Source organism: Nyctereutes procyonoides, unplaced genomic scaffold (assembly GCF_905146905.1).
Source record: "Nyctereutes procyonoides isolate TBG_1078 unplaced genomic scaffold, NYPRO_anot_genome, whole genome shotgun sequence".
In the NCBI taxonomy this organism is placed as follows: Eukaryota; Metazoa; Chordata; class Mammalia; order Carnivora; family Canidae; genus Nyctereutes; species Nyctereutes procyonoides.
In genome coordinates, this window is record NW_026575125.1 from 44138676 (window position 1) to 44160713 (window position 22038).

General features: G+C 41.1%; 2 protein-coding genes and 1 pseudogene across 3 annotated transcripts; all 3 read right to left on the reverse strand.

Annotated features, from left to right (window-relative positions):
• Positions 1 to 333: 333 nt before the first annotated feature.
• On the reverse strand, positions 334 to 2319 carry LOC129517914 (glucose-6-phosphate isomerase-like). The gene is made up of 2 exons (XM_055338024.1): positions 2301 to 2319; positions 334 to 1008 (listed from the first exon to the last, which is right to left on the reverse strand). The coding sequence occupies exons 1-2, from the start codon at positions 2317 to 2319 to the stop codon at positions 563 to 565; spliced, it is 465 nt and encodes a 154-aa protein (XP_055193999.1). The 3' UTR covers positions 334 to 562.
• On the reverse strand, positions 1676 to 7093 carry LOC129517535 (diphosphoinositol polyphosphate phosphohydrolase 3-beta). 2 transcript variants are annotated; one of them, XM_055337415.1, is made up of 2 exons: positions 6466 to 7093; positions 1676 to 2377 (listed from the first exon to the last, which is right to left on the reverse strand). In XM_055337415.1, coding segments are annotated over exons 1-2 (495 nt in total). In that variant the 5' UTR covers positions 6960 to 7093; the 3' UTR covers positions 1676 to 2376. The 2 variants fall into 2 exon arrangements, with proteins under 2 accessions (XP_055193390.1, XP_055193389.1); XM_055337414.1 differs by lacking the exon at positions 1676 to 2377 and having other exon boundaries at positions 4129 to 7093.
• A 677-nt stretch (positions 7094 to 7770) lies between these two features.
• Positions 7771 to 22038, reverse strand: part of LOC129517915 (dynactin subunit 6-like) — a 38374-nt pseudogene continuing 24106 nt past the window's right edge.

A 22038-nucleotide genomic window follows, 5' to 3' on the forward strand; every position in this document is an offset into this window, starting at 1 on the left:
ATGAACTCCCAAATATCTGTTACATGGCTTCAAAAATTATAAACTTACCACCAATCTTATTTCATCTATATGCTCACCTACCCCACCCTCAGATTATTTTGAAGCAAATACCAGTAGCATATCATTTCATCTGTAAAATTTATGGTACGTTTCTTTAAAAGATAAAGATTAAAAAAAACATAACCAGAGTACCATATCACATCTACAAAAAAAAAAAAAAACCAATAAATTGGGAGATGTGTGATTTCAATTCTGTAAGGACTGAGTTAACAATTAGTTAACTTTTTTTTTCTTTTTTTTTCTCCTTTGTGGCATCTTTATTTTTCTATCTGGTTCACGAACACGGTCAGAAAAATCAGCTGCATTGGAACATTTCAGTCAATCATAAAACAGAGGGCACACGGACATGGATGGGCAGGGGTGGCAATTCCAGACCGGCTTCCCCCAAAGGGCTTGTGCTCCAAGCCCGCAACCAGAGGGTGCTCTGGGAAAGACTGTGCAGCGCATCTCTGGTGAGGAGAGACAAGGACCAGTTACAAAGGGACTGCAGCCGGGCATGAGTTTATTGGCTTCTGGCCTCACGCTCCTGCTTGATGAAGTTGATTAGCCCGTTCGTGGAAGAGTCGTGAGAGGTGACTGGGCTACTGCCATCAAATTCAGGCTCAATTTTCTTGGCCAGCTGCTTTCCCAGCTCCACCCCCCACTGGTCAAAGCTGTTGATGTCCCAGATGACACCCTGAATGAAGATCTTGTGCTCGTACATGGCAATCAAGGCTCCCAGAATGAATGGCATGAGCTTGGTGAACACAATAGAGTTTGTTGGGCTATTTCCTTCAAAGGCCTTGTGTGGCAACAGCTTCTCTAAGTCCTCTGGACTCTTTCCTGCGGCCTGCAGCTCCTTCCGGGCCTCCTCTGTTGACTTCCCCTTCATCAGGGCCTCAGTTTGGGCCAAAAAGTTGGCCAGGAGGATCTTGTGAAATATTTCACTGGTACCATGAGGGTGTAACACTCACCTAAAATGGAACTCATGTTTTTTCTGATGTAATTGCGTTTATAAATGCAAAGGAAAGAAAACTACCATATTAAAGCCACTTTGAGACCTTTGCAGGAAGCTGGGTAAGAGTGCTGACATTACACATCCCATGGCAAAACTCCATAAGACTATCCCTAAACATCTTTGTCCTTTTCTTAAAGTTGCTCTCTGGAGACAGCTGACCCAAGTCCTCCCTATATAAATTCTTCATATTCTGTCCCCACCTCTGACAGGAATTTTTTTCTTCAATGCCTTTTCTAAGTGGTAACAATTCAGCTGTCTCTCAGTCCTCCATATTCTCACATGCAGAGACCAGGTAGAACGAGAACCCAGCTAAGTGTGTTAGAAAGGGGTTGAAAATTGGCCAACAGAATCAGTAAGAGATGCAAAAGAAACCTAGGCAAAGTAAGTGGTATAATTAACTTTGGAAACTGCCTATACTGCAGTTTTTGTTGGCTCTGGCATCAAATAATACAGTATACTGTATACTGAACTTATAAAATGAGAAAAACAATCTTCTTTAAAGGCATGTTAAAATTACATGAAAGAAGTGCTTGGGCATTGCAAAAACATTAAATAAATCATTTGTATATTATCTTAAAATTTATTTTTATAAAAATTCACAATATTGTGTTCACTGTATTTTATAGCAGTTTTATAGCAAGTGCTATTTTTCGAATAAAAATTTCAGCAAAGTAACAACAGTACAAAAATACTGAAGTTGTTACACAAAGGAGTGATTCTACAAAATATTGCCCTATGTGATGGGGTAATCTCAAAATGGTGCTAGCCACTGTGTGATATGACATAGAAATATGAGTAATAACTCTTGTCCTTGAACATCTTACAACTGGCTTGAAAAGTTTCTGAAACACATGATACAGGAAAGCCACATACATGATGCCTAGACAGCATATATTCTACTAGCACCAGATTGAAACAGGAATGTTCTGCCATATGGTGATAACAAAATATGAATTGAATCAAAGAATCGGTGATGTCACTCATATTTCAAGTAGTGTTTCACATACAGAATATGCAAAGATTAAGAAATCGTGGTCTTTGCTCTCAAGGATATCAGTCTAATGGAGAAGGCAGACACATTAAAAAAAAAAGCACAACAAAAGGCTATAGGTGTTGAAGTAAGAGTGTTCATGTACAATAGTATAACAACCAGGGCAAGAGTTGTCAGTGGAAATAGATGGATAAGGAGTGTCCCAAGATGTAGGAGGAAAATCAGATGAGCTGTCTCCTTGGAAACGCTCACCTCTACTTGAAAAGTCCATTGATCAATGGTTCACATCAATGATTCTTTCAAGCAATACTGAAATCTTTGCTGTTCATCTGGAAAAACAAACCAACATATAATTAGCAGGTATATATACTAATTTAACAGTTCCTCCAATTGACAAATTTATGAAGGGCCTATTATCTGCATCACTCACTTTGCCTTGGGAAAGTCTTCACAGAATAATCTAATGCAGGTGCAATTTAAGTCTGAATCAGTAGCTGAGGGAGTTCCAAGTTATATTATGAAACAGAAAAGTCAGGAAAGCAAAGCTACTACACGTTTTGCAGAAAAGATAGGTGGTCATGTAAAACAAAACATTTTAAATTCCATGTTCTGGACTATAGGCTTATGGAAATAATTCAGGCTAGTACTCACCCATCAAAAGGTCTGTGGTCTAGCCACACAACCATGCAAATAAGTAAACTGTGAGAACCATGAACCATTACACACAGAAGAAAGTATCTTAATCCAGTGGTCAGGAAAGACTTCCCATTGGAGTTTATAAAGTATCTATTTTTATTATCTCAAATTTTATATTTTAAAAAACCCTGAGCATCAGATAGTTAGATAACTTGGCTGAAGTTAGGGTGAGCAAGAACTGGAGCCAGGTTTCCAACCCTAAGCCTAACTTAAAAACCCCAACTATAGTTTGTATCACACCAAACTGTCTCCTAAAAATATCATGTTTTACTTGTTATCATAGTGACTTTTCCAGTTCTCATAGTGTTCTTTGCCCAGGAACATTTAAAATCTGCTAAATACAGTATAACAGTTTATCAGGAGACAGCTGCCAAGAAAATATTTAAAAACTCTGGTGGTGCCTGGTGGCTCTCCCACATGGGATGCCTGTAAGTAAAAGCTCTTGCTTAGCCAAATATATATTGTGTGTATGCATGTGTGTGTATATATACACACATCATTTCTTGAAAAAAAGTACACTTTATAGACAGAGCATCAAGTATTTCCAGTTCACCTATGTGTCTATATATTAACCCCCAATGTGAAAACATTAACAAGAATAAACTATTTGACCTGCTGAAAATGTAAGCCATTTATAAAACATGCAGAAAATAAATTTCTGATGCATATCTGCAACCTTAATTATCTGTGGAGTACTCCTTTCCCTTTTTTTATCAAGGGGAGAGCTGAAAAACCAAACAATGTTCAAGTGAATTTTTAACAATCTTAGAAGGAAAAGAAATCCAAACTGTGCCTCAATTTTTGGAGTGCTGAGGTGTTGGAAATTTTCTATATACTAACTCTGGTTACCTGTTTTGGCCTGAAACTCTTGGTCTTAAAGAGAAAAAAAAGAATCTCCTTGGAACTTTTAACTATTCCGACAAGGCTAGGCTCTAGAAAGTATTTCACAAAAACCACTTAAATGAACCTGACAGTCAATCCTGAAAAATATGACTTATTCTAAATGTTTGTCAAAAAGGAAGGAAAAAAAGCTCACAACATATTTATAGGCCAATAATACTTAATATTATTAACCTATTAGGTTAATATGAACACTGGATTTTTGCCTTTGTTACATACTTAAGAACCAAATAAAATAATGCAGTATTACCTCCATGAATAACAAGTACAAGTTAAGTAAGCCTCCAAGACATTTGTGGCAGCATTTCAGGTGGAAGGGGTTTTCATTGACAAAAATATATAAAATAAAAATCCAACATGTCTGCTCTGTTAAGGTAGAACTTAAGAATCTTCTTGAATAACTAGGTAACTGGGGAAAGATATATTAGGGTCAATATGAGGTTGTTTGAAATTAAACGTGCTCAAATAGATATTAAATACATACCACTTTTTAAAAAAGATTTTATTTATTGATGAGAGACACAGAGAGAGAGGCAGATACATTGGCAGAGGGAAAAGCAGGCTCCATGCAGGTAGCCCAATCTGGGACACCATCCTGGGACCCCAGACCACACCCTAAGCCGAAGGCAGACGCTCAACTGATGAGCCACCCAGGCATCCCTACATAACACTTTTTAAGAGAAAAAAAATAGAAAAAAATAAATAGCCATATTTTATCAAACTATATAATTCAGATGATGAAATTGTCACTGGTTTTAAAAACTTACTCATTTTTTAGTTTACTTTGATAGCTTTACTACGGAAAATATTTTGTGAATTGAAACCTGTACTTCATCTGTGCTTAAATTTGTAACAAGACTTGTTTCCAAAATAGTGGCATCAAATTTCTTTAGAAAGTACAACAATTCCAAAAAAAGAAAGTACAACAGAACTCACTTTTTAACACCAATTTATAAACATATTGTAATTTGTAGAATTACAGTACAAACCAAATGGAGAAAAAACTGAGTATTTCGAAAAGTAAAACAAACAACACAAGGGGGCAGCACAAAAAAAGTTTATAATCTAAATCTCAACCGACAAATTTCAAAAATAGAACTATTCTATAGTCTTAAAAGATAAGAAAGCAAATACTAATTAGGAGGAGAAATGCAATTGCCTTTGAGTTACAGGTAATGTTAATTTCCTAATCTGAATTCTGGTTACATACATGTATTTACTATCTAAGAATTGATTAAGCTGTACAGTTAAGATTTGTGCATCGCTCTGTGTGTTGAAAAACAGCATAATAACTTTTAAGAAAAAGTAACTTAAATTTTCAGCAGTAATTGTGTTTAAAACAGGTTATTTTGACTAACAAAATTTTAAATGACCCTTATTTTCTACTTTATATTCATTAATAACTACTGGAATGTTGTTAAAATGTTTAAGTGTTATATGTGGCATTAAATTTCCATCCCTAATACCCTCTTCACAAAGGCTTTACTTCTACCTAACTGCTGACATGGCTAAGAGAATAAAGGTAGTTTAAGAAGACAGACCTATGCATTTTAAACAAGATTCCTGATTTCAAACAACTACTGAAGCAAATGCAAGACCTTTTAATTAGATGCCCCCAAAAAGTTTGACCTGTGACCAACAAAAAAAATTATCCTAAATCTTTAAGAGATTGTTCAGGGGTCCGGATGGTTTAAGAAATCTGTAAAAGCTGAAGTCTGTAAAAACTGAGTAGCAAGACGGGTTCCTCACTGGATTGGGATGTAATCACCATATAAATTCCACTCCTATGGTTACTGGTAGTCAGGAAGGTTAACTGGAATGTCACAAAATTCAAATATGTGAAATAACTTTCTTTCAAAGACTAGTTTATATTGAGAAAACCATGGTTGCTCTACAGTATTAAGAAATGGGCAATGGAGTTGGAAGCTGAACACGCTAAATTACACTCGATGAATACAGTTTTCATGACAGTATATACATATCAGGATATGTTTGGCTAACAATACTTTCCCAAGAAGATACTTAGTGTATAAAGTAATATAATCTGAAACTACATTTGGGCTATATGGGAAATGGCCATTTCAAATATGCAGCAACAAATGACCACTGGTCAGAATTCTTTTGAAAATGAAATCATAAAAAAAAAAAAAAAAGAAAATGAAATCATGTACGTATGGGTAAAGAAACTTCTGAAAAGGGCAAATTAGATCACATTACTGAACCGAAAATTGTTGCCCACTGTGGAAAGACCACAAGATGTAAAATTTCTTAAATACTTTAAAAATATATATAGATCTATATCTATCTGATCTTTAAACCAATTTCCATCACAAAAGGGCTTGCTAGCAAGGCCTAATGCTGCGAATGAGAAAGCAAAAAATACAGATGCCACACAACCAAGATGTTCAGATTTGAAAGGCCTTCACTCCAAAACAAACCACAAGATTGGTACCAAAAACACGCACGCGCGCACACACACACGTGTGTGCAATGTAATAAACTACAGCATCAACACACACACACAAAGGGCTGGGCAAGCAGTTAAGGCACCTTTAAAAAAAAAAACATGTGGCTTAGGATTTAGGAAATCTGTTACAGTGCTACCAAGCAGCAATTTTGAAAGCATCTGAAAAACGTGCAAATTGTCTGAAAACAGTGTCTGGCAACCGAGACAGTTTGCAAGCGTGATTCAGAGGTCTGCCAAGGAAACAAAAGAAGCCCCCCTCCTCCCCGTGAGACCGCAAAGGAATGAGAGGTGCTCCGGGCACTATGTATTCTAAGATAGGCGGAAAGCAGAAGTCTGTGCAGGAGCCGTACATACTAGGGATCGCTCTGTGGCAGGGACGCGGCCACGGAGTTTCCATTGGTTGGGGAACCGCCCAGCTTTAGTTTTTCCAGATATTCGGCATGCACGGGCTTGTGGCACTGGAGAACCTTGATCGCATCTTCGATTTTGAACCACTCTCGCTTCCTCCCAATGCTAACCGAATCTTCCCAATCCTCCAGAATCTCAGTGACAGTCAGTACGTACACGTACGTTCTGTGCTTGCGGTCTTGGTTCTGCTCGAAAATGCCCAGGAGCCGGCCTAACTTCCCCTTCACTCCCGCCTCTTCGTACACCTCTCGGACTGCTGCACCGCCCGGCTCCTCCTCGGGCTCCATGCCCCCGCCCGGCACGATCCAGCGGTCCGGGTACCGACTGCTACTCACTAACAGCACCTCGTCCTCGCGCTCGCTCCGGAAGCACAGGCACGCCGCTCGCTTCTTGAACCCCTCCGGGTCGTAGGTGCGCGTCTGGTTCGGCTTGCACTTCATCCTCTGGGCCGTCCGCTCCCGCCGCTCGCTGCCGCTGCTGCCTGAGGTGCCGGGGAGAGAAAGAGCTGAGGAGAGGTGCAAGGAGAGAAAGCGCTCTAGCCCTGAGTCCCAGGAACCCGAGGAGAGATGGGGCGGGGGTGGGGGCGGGCGAGGTACGTCAGTTAGCTCGTCCCTCGTGCGGGCCGGAGGGTCCCGAGCACAGCCGCCTGAGTGGACGAGGCGCCGCCGCCCCCCGCGCGCGCCGCCGCGCCCGCGCCGCCGCCCCCGCGCCTGCCGCCGCCGTCGCGGCGGGTCTGCCACTCCGCACACAGCCCACCCGCGGCTCCTGTGGGCGTCTTTTTCCCTCCTCAGCCGCCCCGCAGGGGTTGAGTGAGGTGAGGCGCATTCGCGTGCGCGTGCGCGTCCGCGTCCACATTCACGTGCGCGTTCACGTTGGAGGGCGAGGGGCGGAGGCGGGGGTCTCGCTGCTCCCGCAGCGCGTGAGGCGCCTCGGGCCCACTGCGCAGGCGCCCCGCACCTCCCGGGCTGGGAATCTCTTTCCTCAGGGAGTTCAATTCCCGCGCTGTGACTGTGGCCGAGATCGTTTCCACGTGTGCCTTTGCGTGGAACTTGGCTGTGGCGCGGCCAGACTTTTCTCCTCATCCTCCTCAGCAAGTTGCATGAAACACCTACACTTATTTTACAGACGATAAGGTCAAGGGCATCATCATCGCCCCATAATGAATGCTACTGACTTACGGGTTATGAGGGCCCATTGTCGTCAAAATGGTCCTCAGTATTCTTGGCAAAGCAGTACCTAATCTTTGCTGAGTCATATCAGTCCTTTCACTTCTTCAACGGGTTTGTCCACCTAAAAGGTAACACAGCCGGTTATAGTTTATCAGCAAAATGGGTTTATTTGGGTGTAGCAGAGGAATTGCAATTCGGGACATGCAAACTATGGCACCCCATAGGCCAGTCTGGAGATGAGACCAGAGGAATCTTTGGATTTTTTGGAACTTTCTGGGGAAAAGGAGATGGTTGGGAGGGACTGCTGTGAAGGCAAAGTCCACACAAAGGACAGCAACAGTTCTAGGTGCTGACGGTTTCTCATTAGCCCAGTTGTGGTATTTTCCTATTGGCTGAGCTTGTTGCTGGGCGAGGAGAAATTCTTTTTTTCTCTTGCTGGAGTAGGGAAAGTAAGCTTCTTCCTGTTGGGAATGCCAAGCAGTTTGTCTTTGTTGGGGTCTGCAATGGCCTGCAGTGGTAGGGCGTGAGAGCTCTCCCTGCTGGCCTCCTGACTCCATTTGAAATGAGGTCTCCTTTATTCAGGATGTCAGGGTCTTGGCCTTGCTGGGCATGTTGGCACAGCCCATAACTTAACACTTTTCTTGAACTCCTATTGACCTCTTACCTAACCTCTGTTCCTCAGTTTCCTAACAGTAAACTTCTCGCCTACTTGTATCAGCCCTTGGCACTTGGAGTCCTTTTCACCCAACAGCTGCAGAACCACCCCAAGTCTCCTTTTATTAAGTCCCAACAATCTTCACCCTCCACACACTCTACCCTTCTCTCTCTTTCTCACTGATGGGTGCTGCTTTGGGTTTTGGAAAACATACCTATGGAAAGCCCTTAATAGTTTTCAGTTTGATGTTTACAAGGCTCCTAGTGTGGGACTCAGGCAAAGCCACTTGGTGCTCCCTCACCACCTCTCTGTTTGGTCATGCTGTCCTCTTGGCCAAGAAGTGGTCCATCCCAGGAAAACTTTAACAACCAAAAGCCTTCCCTCACCTTTTCATTTTTTTTTTCTTACTGTTTCCCTGCTCTAACAGTAGCCTTATGGAGAAGACCTCTGATGTCCCCCAACTTTTGCCATACTGCAGCTTAGGCATCTTTGTCTCTCTCTTACCCACAATCCCTCTGCTGGCATCAAGCAACCAGGATCATGGAAACTCACTTTTCCAGGGAAATAATCCCTCATCAAAGGGAAATTGAATCTGAAATGTAAGTGCAAAGGAATTTTTGTTTGTTTGTTTGTTTGTTTAGAGAAAGAGAGAGAGAGGGAGGGAGGGAGAGAGGGAGAGAAGGGGAGTGCGTGAATGGGGAGGGGAAGGGCAGAGGGACGAAGAGAGAGAGAGAGAGAGAGAGAGAGAGAGAGAGAGAGAGAGAGAGAGAGAATCTTAAGCAGGTTACACGCCCAGTGTGGAGCCTGATACGACCCTGAGATCATGACCTGAGCTGAATCAAGAGTTGGACGCTTAACTGACTGAGGCACTTATGTTCCCCAACAGCCCAATTTTTATTTAAAAAATTTTCCCTTTTTAAATTTAAATTAAATTAATTAACATATAGTGTATTATTAGTATCAGAGGTAGAGGTCAGTGATTCATCAGTCTTATATAATACCTAGTGCTCAATATATCACATGCCCTCCTTAATGTCCATCACCCAGTTACCCCATTCCTCCACCTCCTCCCCTCCAGCAACCCTGTTTGTTTCGTATAATTAAGAGTCTATTATGATTTGTCTCCCTCTCTGATTTCATCTTGTTTAATTTTCCCTCCCTTCCCCTATGATCCTGTTCTGTTTCTCAAATTCTACATATGAGTGAGATCATATGAAAATTGTCTTTCCCGAGTGACTTATTTCCCTTACCATTATACTCTCTAGTTCCAACAGCTCAATTTTTAAATAACAAGTTAGATCAGCTTCTCAGGTTCTGTTCTACTCCATTTATGCCCAGAATAGCTCATAAAAACGATCCTGTTCCCAGTGGCAACAGACACCTGCAATATCTAGAGCATAATATGACTAAACGTGTGGGTTGCATATGAAGAAAATGATAAAATGGAGACATAAAGAGAATGACTTCAACCAATAGAGATACTACTACTATTGACCATATTTTAATGTTTAATGGATGGTCAAAGAACAGTTGAAGGAATGTGACATCCTGTAATTAAAAACAAAGTAGGAACATAGATATTAGCAGGCTGTATTCTTCAGTGTGTGTAATAGACAAATACACAAACGATGTTAAACAACTAGAAGAAATTCCACTACAATCAGGATCTGGGCAAATTATCACCAGTATGATTAAATTTTGCTTTACATGGTCTTTCCAGTGTAAGGAGAATGTAAAGAGAAAAAAGCATTGTTACAGTAAAGAAGACAAAATTTTCATTATTTCCAAATGATATGAATATCTTCTTGGAAAAAGCCTAAGAAATGATGTAAAAATGAATTCTTTCCAATGGCAGAATGAAATGTTAATATTTAAAGTACGGATGCTTTCATGTATTCCAGTAGTAATCATATAGAAAATATAATAGGGAAGTGATAGTATTCAGAGTAGCAGTATCAACCATCACACAATAAATAAAATACCAAGGAATCCTGAACAATATAGTTAGGATATTGTAGTAGAAAATGATAGAGCTTAGGCCCAGCTTTGAAAGATAGTATGAATGAATCCAGAGGAATTCCAGCAAAGCCCGGAGGTGGGATTGATGTCTGTGGGGAGGGGTGGCCCAACCAGGCCCTAGCCACATCACTAGTCTACTTTATAGTTACCACATCCTATCTCCTCATTGTACCAGAGGGGCCGCTTTTTAGTCTAAGTCTATCACTTCCACATCAGAGGATGCCTATGTAGTAGGTCTCTGCTGGGGCCATATTTTTTGTTTTTTTTTTTTTAATAAATTAATTTTTATTGGTGTTCAATTTACCAACATACAGAATAACGCCCAGTGCTCATCCCGTCAAGTGTCCCCCTCCGTGCCCGTCACCCATTCACCCCCACCCCCCGCCCTCCTCCCCTTCCACCACCCCTAGTTCATTTCCCAGAGTTAGAAGTCTTTATGTTCTGTCTCCCTTTCTGATATCTCCCACACATTTCTTCTCCCTTCCCTTATATTCCCCTTCACTATTATTCATATTCCCCAAATGAATGAGAACATACACTGTTTGTCCTTCTCCGATTGACTTACTTCACTCAGCATAATACCCTCCAGATGAATGGATAAAGAAGATGTGGTTTATGTATACAATGGAATATTACTCAGCCATTAGAAACGACAAATACCCAACATTTGCTTCAACGTGGATGGAACTGGAGGGCCATATTTTTTGGAAGGGAGAGGAATAGCAAATTAGAATATGGAAAGAGGTTCCAGGAAGAATTATTACTGGCAAAGTCACAGCACATTTCTGGATAAGGGGATCCCCAACTGACGGTTTGGTACACTGCCAGGAAAATTTCAAACTGTTTTTTTGGCAAAATTTCATACAATGAATATATTATTCATGTATTAGATCGATAATAGGGCAAGATAGCTATTCATTTTTCTGCAGAAGATTAAAAATCATTTTTGGGAGACTAGCATTCCACTGTCTGGGTCACCCATAGTTAACGATTTCTCTAATGATGAACGTGGTTGTTTCACAAAGTATGGTAACAGTAGACTGTTACAGTAACGACTGTAATTTGTGCATGCAGGCCTGTATCTTGGCCTTGGCGATGGAATTTGCTTTGTCCGATGGAACCATAGCAAGTGTGAAGCCAGCAGAGAATTGAAAAGCACTTGCACACCAGGGTTTGCCCCCTCTTGCTGCTCTTGGCACAGAGAACAACAATGTGAAGAAGTGTGGGTGAGGTGGATGATGAGAGGCCCAGGACCCATGTATTCTCTCCACCACAGCTGATGGTGAACCAATTGCCAGATGTGGGTGAGACCATGATAGACCATCTAGCCCCCAGCAGAGCCAGGGGCTCTCACCACAGATGCATAAGCAGGCGTTCTGAGAACAGCAAAAGGACCACTCAGCTTTGCTCAGCTGAAATTGTTGACCTGCAGAATTACAAACAGAATTTGGTTGTTTAAAGTCACTAAATTTTGGATGGTTTGTGGTGCATCAAAATCTGGCTGGCACAATTGGTAACTGCCACTTATCAAAATCCAACCAAAAATAGGAGATAGATATAGATAAAATACTTTTCATAGTAGAAATATAGCCTCTGCTTGCAAAAGTTGACAGTGAACTTTCCCTGGAGTCTTAAGGAAAGGGATGAGGTTAAGATGTGTGACATTTGTTGGATACGGTCTGTTTGCCAAGCCCTGGGTTGACCCCTGTATCCTGTTTAACAGACCATTAAATCTTAGAGAGGAGATTACTATTTGCAATTCATAGAAGAGAAGACTTAGAGTGGAGTTTGTATTTGAATTCAAGTCTTCGTGTCTCTACAGCCAGATTATTTTTATCAGGAGCTATGGTTTGTTGTGTCATTTTTTGGATGATGTGGAGAATTGACTTCTTAAATGAGGTGTTCTTTTGCTAAGAGTCACTGGGTTCAAAGAAAGGTATTTTCATCTGGATGTTCTTCTCCTGCACAATCTAGTGAAAAGAACACCTAAGTGCCTACCTCACTCCCACCAATCAAGTGTGTCACCTCGACATGTTACTTGACCACTTGAAGTTCAATAACTTCTGCACACAGAAAATGGAATTAAGTGATGCAGAAGAGAAGATATTGTTTCATCATCACTCTAGGCATTGATTTTGATCTATTGGTGGACTGATTGGTTTTACATACTTAATATGTATCAACCAACAAATCTGAACAATGAGTATCTGAATCTCCCTTCAACCGATTAAGAAACCGGCTTAAGTAAGACAGTAAGTGAGGGAGCTGAGATTCACACCTTGGTCTGTGTGACTCCAAAGGCAATCCTCTTCCCTTCTCTATGACACATGTCATGGATGTTGAGAGTTGCTGACATGCACAGCCCATGCCATTCCTGTGATACAGATGTCTTCCCCTGGGAGAATGTTAGAGACCTTCCCAGAGCCTTTTAGCATTCACAGCCAGAACCAACTTTCAGGAGAGTGACCACAACATATCTGAGAGGATTTCAGGAGATAGTAAAGGCGAACAGTCAGGTGAAGTGATTTTAGTAGTAGTCAATGAGAGAAAACATGATGTTTTACAAACAATAGTCAATGAGCGAAAACATGATGTTTTACAAACAAACGACCTAGAATTTAAATCTGGCTCTCTCAAGTAGTTTTGCAGCCTGAAGCAAGGGAATATCTCTGACTGTATTATTTCTCATCTGTAAACTGGGATTATAAAAGTACCTACCTCATTAACCTCACCTTGCCTGAAAGGGCTTTCCTGACCATGTGTACCCACCCTCCACTTACACTAAGATTAAATTACCTCCCCCCCCCCTTTTTAAATTGTTGAGGCTTCCTTGACTTTAATTCTGTCACTGCTCTACCCAAGGAGCTCTGTAATTGGCCTGCATGTTTGTAAGAAATTAAAGGCTGGGGGCCAACCTGACACATATCTGTACTCTCTGAATCAGGCCAGTGCCTGACCTTGGTGTCCAGGAAGGATTAAAAATATATTGTTTGAGTGTAAAAGTTGACGGAAGCTACGTGGATCAAAGGCCAGTGATTAGTGTACCTGTTAATTGATTATTAGCGATATAAAATGAAAGATGAGTGAACATAGGCATCTCCAATATATCTTTTCACATGGGGAGGTTGGGTGGGTTGTGTTCTTCAGATCACTCTCCATATGCTCCCCAATTTGTTGCTTCTTTGTCTATCTTGGATACTCTGTTTTTCCCTGGATCACAGAATTGGCTTCATAGTGCGTCTATGGTAGATAATTCAGTAAAATCTTCCCCAATACAAAGTGATTGGAGCAAGAAATACCTCTCCAAGTTTTCCCTCTGATTAATGAGTGAATCACAGGATGAATACAGGCCTTTTACTTTTGTGGTTTTGTGAGTAATGGCTCAGTGTGCAACCAAGGGTGTGAACACAAAGATCAATGGATATCAAGTCCAGGTGAGTGCTTCCATTCTCTCCGAGAGGCAGCACTTCTTGATTTCTTCTGCTTCTTTGGTCACTCCCTCTAGTTCCCTGACTGCTATGTTTCTCCTTTGCACCGACATTGTCCCTGGACATACTTCTCATTCAGCACCTAAGCCTTTCTAGTGCTCCTCTGTTCATGTGTCAGAGTCAAATGCTAAATGCTAATGAAAATCTACAAGCACCCCCCAACCCCTATTTTATATTGCTAAGTGCACTCACCTTTTCCACCCCACCCCATATTCCTGATCCCCTTTTCCTTGGCCTGAGTTATCACCTAACAGACTACGTTATTTACTTCTTTCTTATGCTTATTTCTCTCCCCACCCCCACTGTAGCTCCTGCCTGAATAGAAGCTCCTTGATCTTAGGGATCCTTGTCTCTTGCCCACTGGTATATCTCAAGCAGCCCAGAACATTGCTGAGCACACACTCTAGTCATCTGCATCATATCTATTGATATAATGGGCATATCTGTCTCTCTTGCTACATTGTGACACCCTTGAGAGGCAAGGGCCACATTTTATTGGTCTTTGTCAATCCACCATCCAGGACAGTTTTTCATTCAAGTGGAAAGGCATTGCTGAATATCTGTGGAATCAATCCGTTAATTAATCTTTTGAAAGTGACACTAATAGGGAAAACATTCTGTTTCCAAACCGCAGTTATTCTAGTAGGTGCCATTGGTGTCAGCACCATGTATGTATCAGCTGGCGTGCAAACTGTGTTAGGCAGCTGGGAGATATTTGAGGGCTAGAAGTCTGACCCATTTTTTTGTGGATCCCTCAAAGGGCTGGTACCATTCTTTCTGCACAGCAGGATTTAGAGGGGTGTTTCAGATAGCCATTCATCACCTGATGATTTTATCTGTGCAGGACGTATACTATAATTTACCTAATTTCTTTTAAAATAAAACTGTATCCTTGAGAATAAAACATATAATTAAGCAGACAAAATGAAAGCAATATACTGACATAGTTGAAATAAATGTTGAGGTTAATGTGAAGTAATAGTGCGCATAATGATGGGCGCTACACTAGGCTCTTCATCAATCTTTCATTTAGTCCTAATAAAAGTACTTCAGGGGTATACTGTCATTCTCACTTCACAAGGGAGGATATTGAGATCAAGGACATAGTGGAAATTGCCCAGGACCTGAAAGCTTGTAGGTAGGTACACGAGGTGGAAACTCAGGGCTCATTGATGATAACACCCCAGAAAGTCTGCAGTATAGGCCTGCCCCCAGCAGTCCTGTCTGGTTCCCCTTCCATTATTTGCTGGTGCAGCTCTGCACCGTCTCATCCTATCTCCCAAAATTTCAGAAGCCCTTCATCCCAGAGATCTTTTCCCTGTTCCTTGGGCCCAAATGTTGATATATTCAACACTAATTCTGGCTGTGACAGAAGAAAGATGATGGTTTTGAGCCCTTGTAGAAGACTAGAATAATTGTTACTTACCACTCCTTCGTGACTTTTGATGATTGTGGATCCTAAGGAAGGCCCTTTGTTGCAGAGCTGGTTTCCTTGTGTGAGAATCCTGTGTTTGGCAGGATGCCCTTCCCTTCCACAAAGGCATCCAACCTGCCCAGGAAGGAAGATAGTTTACTTGTCAATGACGCTGCGCACCCACAGGCCCAGGCACCATGAGACCAGTTCCTTCAGAGGCAAAACAGGTATCTCAGGGTCACCAAGCTGTTCCACAAATTTCATGGGCTCCTTAGATAAAGACACATACAGCTGATGTTTGGGAAAAGGAAAATAACTGCAATCCTTCTTTCACAGTAAAGGCTTCAAGTACCCTTGATCAAAATTAGCCTGTTCTGGAAAGATGCACCATTAGTGAGCACCATGTATGTATGTAGCTATGACCAAAGCAGTAGCTATGACCAAAGGTTCTGAGCCAGGCATCCATCATTCCCTGGAATTTGAGATTGGTAGGAAAACAGCTTTTCCTTCTCTTGTTTTCCGTCTTCTTTTGGGTTACCTATTTCAAGGCAAGTGTGAAAATTAGTGGTTTTGTTAGAAGTGTTCCCAAAATACAATATTGTATCTCCTAGTGGAGGACACCAGTTAGACTCTTAGTTTCCAAACTTCACTTTAACTTTGGTCAAATAGCTTTTTCTACCAGCCTACATGTCAAAGGAAGTATCCTAGATTTGTTGCTCTGGATGAACTTCCTGGTGTATGTCATTCCCAAAATCCTCATAAAGGAATCCTTCTTGGTTTTTTTGTTTGTTTTTTTAACTGCTCTATCAGAAGAGATAATAAAAGCTCTTCGAGGGCCTACGGTGTTTCAGGTGTTTTGCATATCTTGCTGGTCACCTTCATAATATTCCTATAACATAAGTACCATTATTCCAAGTTCACAAATGAGGACATTAAGGCCCAGAAGGATTAATATATTGGCCCTGATGCATGGCTAGAAAGTGGCAGACCTGAGATTTAGGACTCCTGTCACAACCATTGCCTGCATTGGTCAGCATATTCTGACGTTTAAACAAAATGCAAATAAATCCCTGTGTTTTTGAAAGTCACCAACGTCAGTTAAAATATTCTCTACCATTGCTATGTTATCAGTCTATTTACTTTGAGTCTTGCTCTTGCAAATAATACTTTTCCTTTACATGAGATACTGAGTTTATGACGTTATAGTCAGGAGTGGCAGATATGAAAAGGCATATACATGACTAAGGCCCCTGGCGTTGTTACTGTAAGGCATATTGTGTGCTGCTGAAAAGCATGCTATGTGCTATATAGAGGCACATGGACAAACAGACCAGATTTTCATTCCTCCAACACCTCTTCTAGAGGGGCTTCTATCTTCTAGAAGGGCTTGCATGGCACCTGAGACTGAAAAGCCACACATACAGCACTGCTATGAAAAATATCGGCCGTACTACCTGCAGATTGGAAGTGGGCATTTTTGTTGTCAGTGTTTCTGTATGAAATAGATGGATTCAACAAACCACGTTTCATGTAGTCTGCTTCATACAGGATATGCAAAAAACAAACAAAACATGGTCCCAGCACTTAAGTAACTCACAGGTTTCCCTGTACTTTTGTTTTTCAAACAAAAAAAAAACGGAATGTAATTTGTGAATTAGAGGTCTCCATAGGGTACACTTGCAGTGCACGAGAGGAAAAGAGGAAGAAGAGACAAAGAATTGGACTGAGAAAGAATAGCGCAATAGGAGCAGGAGTCAGATCAGGAGAACTGAGTCCTCGTGACTATGAACACGTATGTCTGTACCTCAAAATTCCACTCTTTGGGGACTCACCAACGTGATCCCATGTTCTTGAAAGTTTGTAATTTTCACCAAATAATAATCACATCACCAACCTTATATTTATTAATTTATTTGTCCGGTTAAACTTCTTTACAGGTGTGAATACTGTGTATCGATCACTTTGCATTTGAAAAGCCTAGGAGAATTTCAAAACTTCTCCCACTGTGAGGACATTTCAGAAACTGAAAAATTATTAGAAAGGCCAGCACTGATTATGAAGTCAGGAGGTCAGCAATACACTGGTACTGGAAGCTATTGAATGTAGGGAATGGGATGAAAGTCAGATAATCCATATGTACCACACACTTTGGTAGGCTCTGGGATTAGAGGGATCATTCAAGCTGATCCAGCTATCTTAGTACAGAAAATCATACAGGCGGATCTTAACCCCAGTGGTCCGTAAATATTTGTCAAAATTCTTTATCAGGGAAGTGTTTTACACTCTCTCTCTCTCACACACACACACACATTAAATTAGAATTCTGGAACTCAACTAGGCTCACAGAGTATTGGAGCCAGTCTGTCTGACTCTCAAGCCTCAAAGAATGTCTATGACATCAGACCCTTTTACTTCTTAAAGACTGATCAATTGGGGAGAGAGAGAGAGAGAGAGAGAGAGAGAGAGAGAGAGAGAGAGGTAGAAGAAGAAGAAGAAGAAGAAGAAGAAGAAGAAGAAGAAGAAGAAGAAAAAGGAGGAGGAGGAGGAGGAGGGGGAAGGGGAGGAGGAGAAAGAGGAGGAGGAGGATGGGGGAGGAGCAGAGGGAGAGAGAGAGAGTCCTAAAGCAGACTCCTCATTGATCATGGTGCTCATCACAGGGCTCAATCCCTGGACCCTGAGTTCATGACCTGAGCTGAAACCAAGAGTCAGCTGCTTAACAACTGTGCCCCCCAAGTGCCCCCAGGACCCTTTTTCATAATAATTTATTTAAGTTTAATTCAGAGCCCTTATCTACAATTCCCCTGGCTGTGCATGTCTGTTGTTGCCCCATAAGATATCCTTGGAACTGAACATTCTGCCTTATCTAAAGGGCAGAGACTGAGTGGGCAGCTCCAGCATGGAACTCCTTCACACTAAGTATGGCATGCATCTTACTGGGATATATCCTTATTGTTACTGTCATACTTCAAGCTATCCATTCTTGCCTCTATATTACAACTAATCTTCACTACACAAGAGTTAGAATTCTCTGCACTGTGACTTTGGCTGTGCTTATTTTAATTTGCACCTTAGAGCTACATGTGGTTATGGCTGGGACAGAAATTATGTCCCATTCTCTCCATTAAGTTGGATAATACAGAGAATTACCTTAACCACAACAGGTTCAATGCAGCAATAACTTAAATACCTGATATCAGTTTTTCTGTGGCTGCACAACAAATTGTGACAAATTTAGCATCTTAACCACTAATTTATTATTTCACAGTTTCTATGGGTCAGTTGTGTGGCATGGATCTAGTGAGTTCTCTGCTTGGGGTCTCACAGGGCTGAAATCAAGGTGTCAACTGGGCTGGGATCTTACCTGGAGGCTCTGGAAAGGAAGCTATTTCCAAGCTCATTCAGGTGGTTAGAGGAATTCAGCTCCTGTGGGGCAGGATGTTGTTGGGGCTGCTCTCAGATTCTAGAGGGGCTGGCTGTAGTTCTCGTCCTGTGGTTCTCTCCATCTTCAAACAAGCAATGGTGTGTCAAGTTCTTCTGCTTCAAATCTCTCTTGCTTCCCCTTCTGCTGCTAGCCAGAGAAAGGTGTCTTCTTTTAAAGAGCTCCTGTGATTAGATTAGGCTTTTTTGTATAATCTCTCTATTTAAGGTCATTGTTTAGTAACTTTCAGTACACCTGTAAAATCCTTTTAGCCATGTAACAACACAAATATGCACAAGATAATTCATCTTATTCATGGTATCTGAGATTGTGGTGGGAAATGTTAGGAGACCAGTTTTAGAAGTCTACCTACCACAACCTCGAATAACCATCATTTGATTATTTATGTAAACCTTTTTTTATGACCCTGGTTGTCTGAGTCCTATGAACACAATGCCCACTCTTTACGGACTTAGATCATGTTGTCATGCAGTTGTACTTTTAACAAGTGGCTTGTGCCTTCCCAAGTATATTAGTCAGAGTTTTCCAGATGAACAGAATCAGTAGCATCGTGTGTGCTTGTGTGTGTGTGTGTGTGTGTGTGTAGAGAGAGAGAGAGAGAGAGAGAGAGAGAGAGAAAGAGAAAGAGAAACAGAGAGAGAGAGTGTGTGTGTGTGTGTGTTGAACTGGCTCACATGAGTATGGGAGCTAGGAAGACCAACATCTATGCCAGCAAGGTAAGGGGCAGGAAAACTCTAGTGTAGTTCCAGCCCAAGTCAAAAGGCCTGAGAACCAGGAGAGGCAATGCTTTAAGTTGCAATCCACCAGCTGCTGGGGTCAGTTCTCAAGAAGTTTTGATCTTTCACTCCACCTCTAAAGGCAGGAAAAGACAATGTTCTACCTGAAGCAGCCAGGCAGGATAGATTCCCTCCTGCTTGAGGGAAAGTCAGCCTTTTTGTTCCATGTAGCTTTCAACTGATTGGATACAGGACACCTACACTGGAGAGGGCAGTCTGTTTTACTCAGTCTACCTATGCAAATATTAGCCTTGCCCGTAAACACCTTCACAGACACACACACTCAGAATAATGTTTGACCTAATATCTGGCCACCCTTTGGCCCAGTCAAGTCGACACATAAATTTATACATAACACCAAGCATCTTGACAGTCCATTGATTAACATTTATTTTTAAATTTCCTTTGTATCTTAAATACTCTATTTCCATGTTTCCCAATGATAAAATGCATCTGTGAATGATCTCACTTTTAGTCACATGTTAACTAATTACGTTTTAGTTTATATGTTGATAGGGAAAACAGATCTGCAAGCAGTTTACATTCTTTACTGTAAAAGGGAAATTTGCATCACGCTGCATGCAAATTTAACAATACCTAATATTTATGAAATATTTACCATATTTGGCAAGTTCTTTTGTAAGCTCTGTAGGTGCTTTACCTCATTTCGTCAGCACAATACCATGACATATGTGTCATTAACAGCCCCATTTTTATATGAAGAACTTGAATACAGAAATTAGGTAATCTTTCCACTGTGACAGCTTGTAAGTGACCGGCCCAGGTTTGGAATCTATGGCTTCAGAACTGATGTTCCTAACTAATTCATGTGCCTATATAATTTATCATCCAAACTACGTAAAATTTATTATCCGAGCCAGAATGAGAGCACTTTTTAAAATTATACCTGCTCAGCAATGCCTGGATGGCTCAGCGGATGAGCTCTGCTTTCTACTCAGGGTGTGATCCTGGAGTTCAGGGATTGAGTCCCAGATCGGACTCCCTGGAGGAGCCTGATTCTCCCTCTGCCTCTCTCTCTCTCTCTCTCTCTCTCTCTCTCTCTCTCTCCCTCTCTCTCTCTCAAATAAAATCTTTAAAAATAAATAAATAAAATCATACCTGCTCAATAGGCATAAAAGAGCAAAGTTGTAGATATGTCAAGACATTGCTTACTTGGTTAGTGAAAATTCTTTTTGTCACAGCTATCAGAGAATTCTCACCTAGACTGGCTAAACCAAAAAAGAAATCCATGATCTCAGGGCATTTGTAAGATCATCATCACTTTCCCTCCCTCTGTTAGATTATTCCTGTCAGCATACAAACTGGTGTTGTTTTCGTATTTGAAACACAACAAAACAAAATCCAAAACAAAACAAGCAAAAAGCCTTTTTTAACCTCACTGCTTCTACCACCTGTGAGACCATGTATCCTCCCCTGATATCAAACCTCACAGGGAGAGAGTTTTCTACACTGGCTGTCTCCAATTCCTCTCCTTTTCTGTCTTAATCATATACCAATCAAGCTTACACACCTTCTACTAAAGTGAAACTGTTCTGGTCAAGGTAACATTTTCATCAGTATTTCTAAATCAAGTGGTTGTCTCACAGTCCTCTCCTCAGTTGACTTATCAGTAATTTTGGACAGAGTTGACCACTCACTCCTTCTGGAAGTACTTTCTTTCCTGGTATATTATTCAGGGTTTGCTAGGGAAACAAAGCCAAGTTGACATATATACACCTGGGTTCCAGGACAATACTTTTCTGGTTGTTCTCTGACCTCCTCAATCTCCTTTAGCTGGCTCTCTTCCTCTCCTTGTGACCTCTTGACATTGACCTGCCTTGGAACTCAATCCCTTAGTCCCTTTATCTTCTCTGCCTATACTCATTCCTTTGGTTATGGTGTCTAATATTGTGTCTTTATATGCCGTCTACACCCTCAAGGGTATACCCAGGGACAGAAAATTCCTGTTTTACTTGACCCCAGTACTTCAGTTGTTAATATTTTGTGTATTTTTGGCTCTCTTATTTTCTCTCCTTCCCTCTCTCTGACTCTCTCTTTGTCTTCTCTCTTACCTTTTCTTCTCCTTAAACACACTGTATACCGATACATATACATACAAATTGTTTCCAAACTACTTGAAACTAAGCTGTAAATATGTTCTTCTACCCCCTAAATACCTTAGAGTACCTTCATGAGAACAAGGGTATTCTTTTGTGTAAGCACACTACAATCATCAAAATCAATAAATTAACATTCATACCATATTATTATATATCTCATTTACAGACCTTATTCAAATGTGGCCAATTATCTTAACAAAGTGATTTATATGAGTGAAATTGTATGGTCTTTGTCTTTGTCTGACTGATCTATTTCTCTTACCACAATACACTGTAGCTCCATCCATGTCATTACAAATGGCAAGATTTCATTCTTTTTGATAGTTGAGTAATATTCCATTAGATAGATAGATAGATAGATAGATAGATAGATAGATAGATAGATAGGTTCATCAGTCGGTGGACATTTTGGGCTCTTTCCATAGTCCGACTGTTGTTG

What these genes read in the sequence shown, in the direction of transcription:
- LOC129517535 (XM_055337415.1), bottom strand. Translation starts at nt 6,959, where the DNA reads ATGAAGTGCAAGCCGAACCAGACGCGCACCTACGACCCGGAGGGGTTC.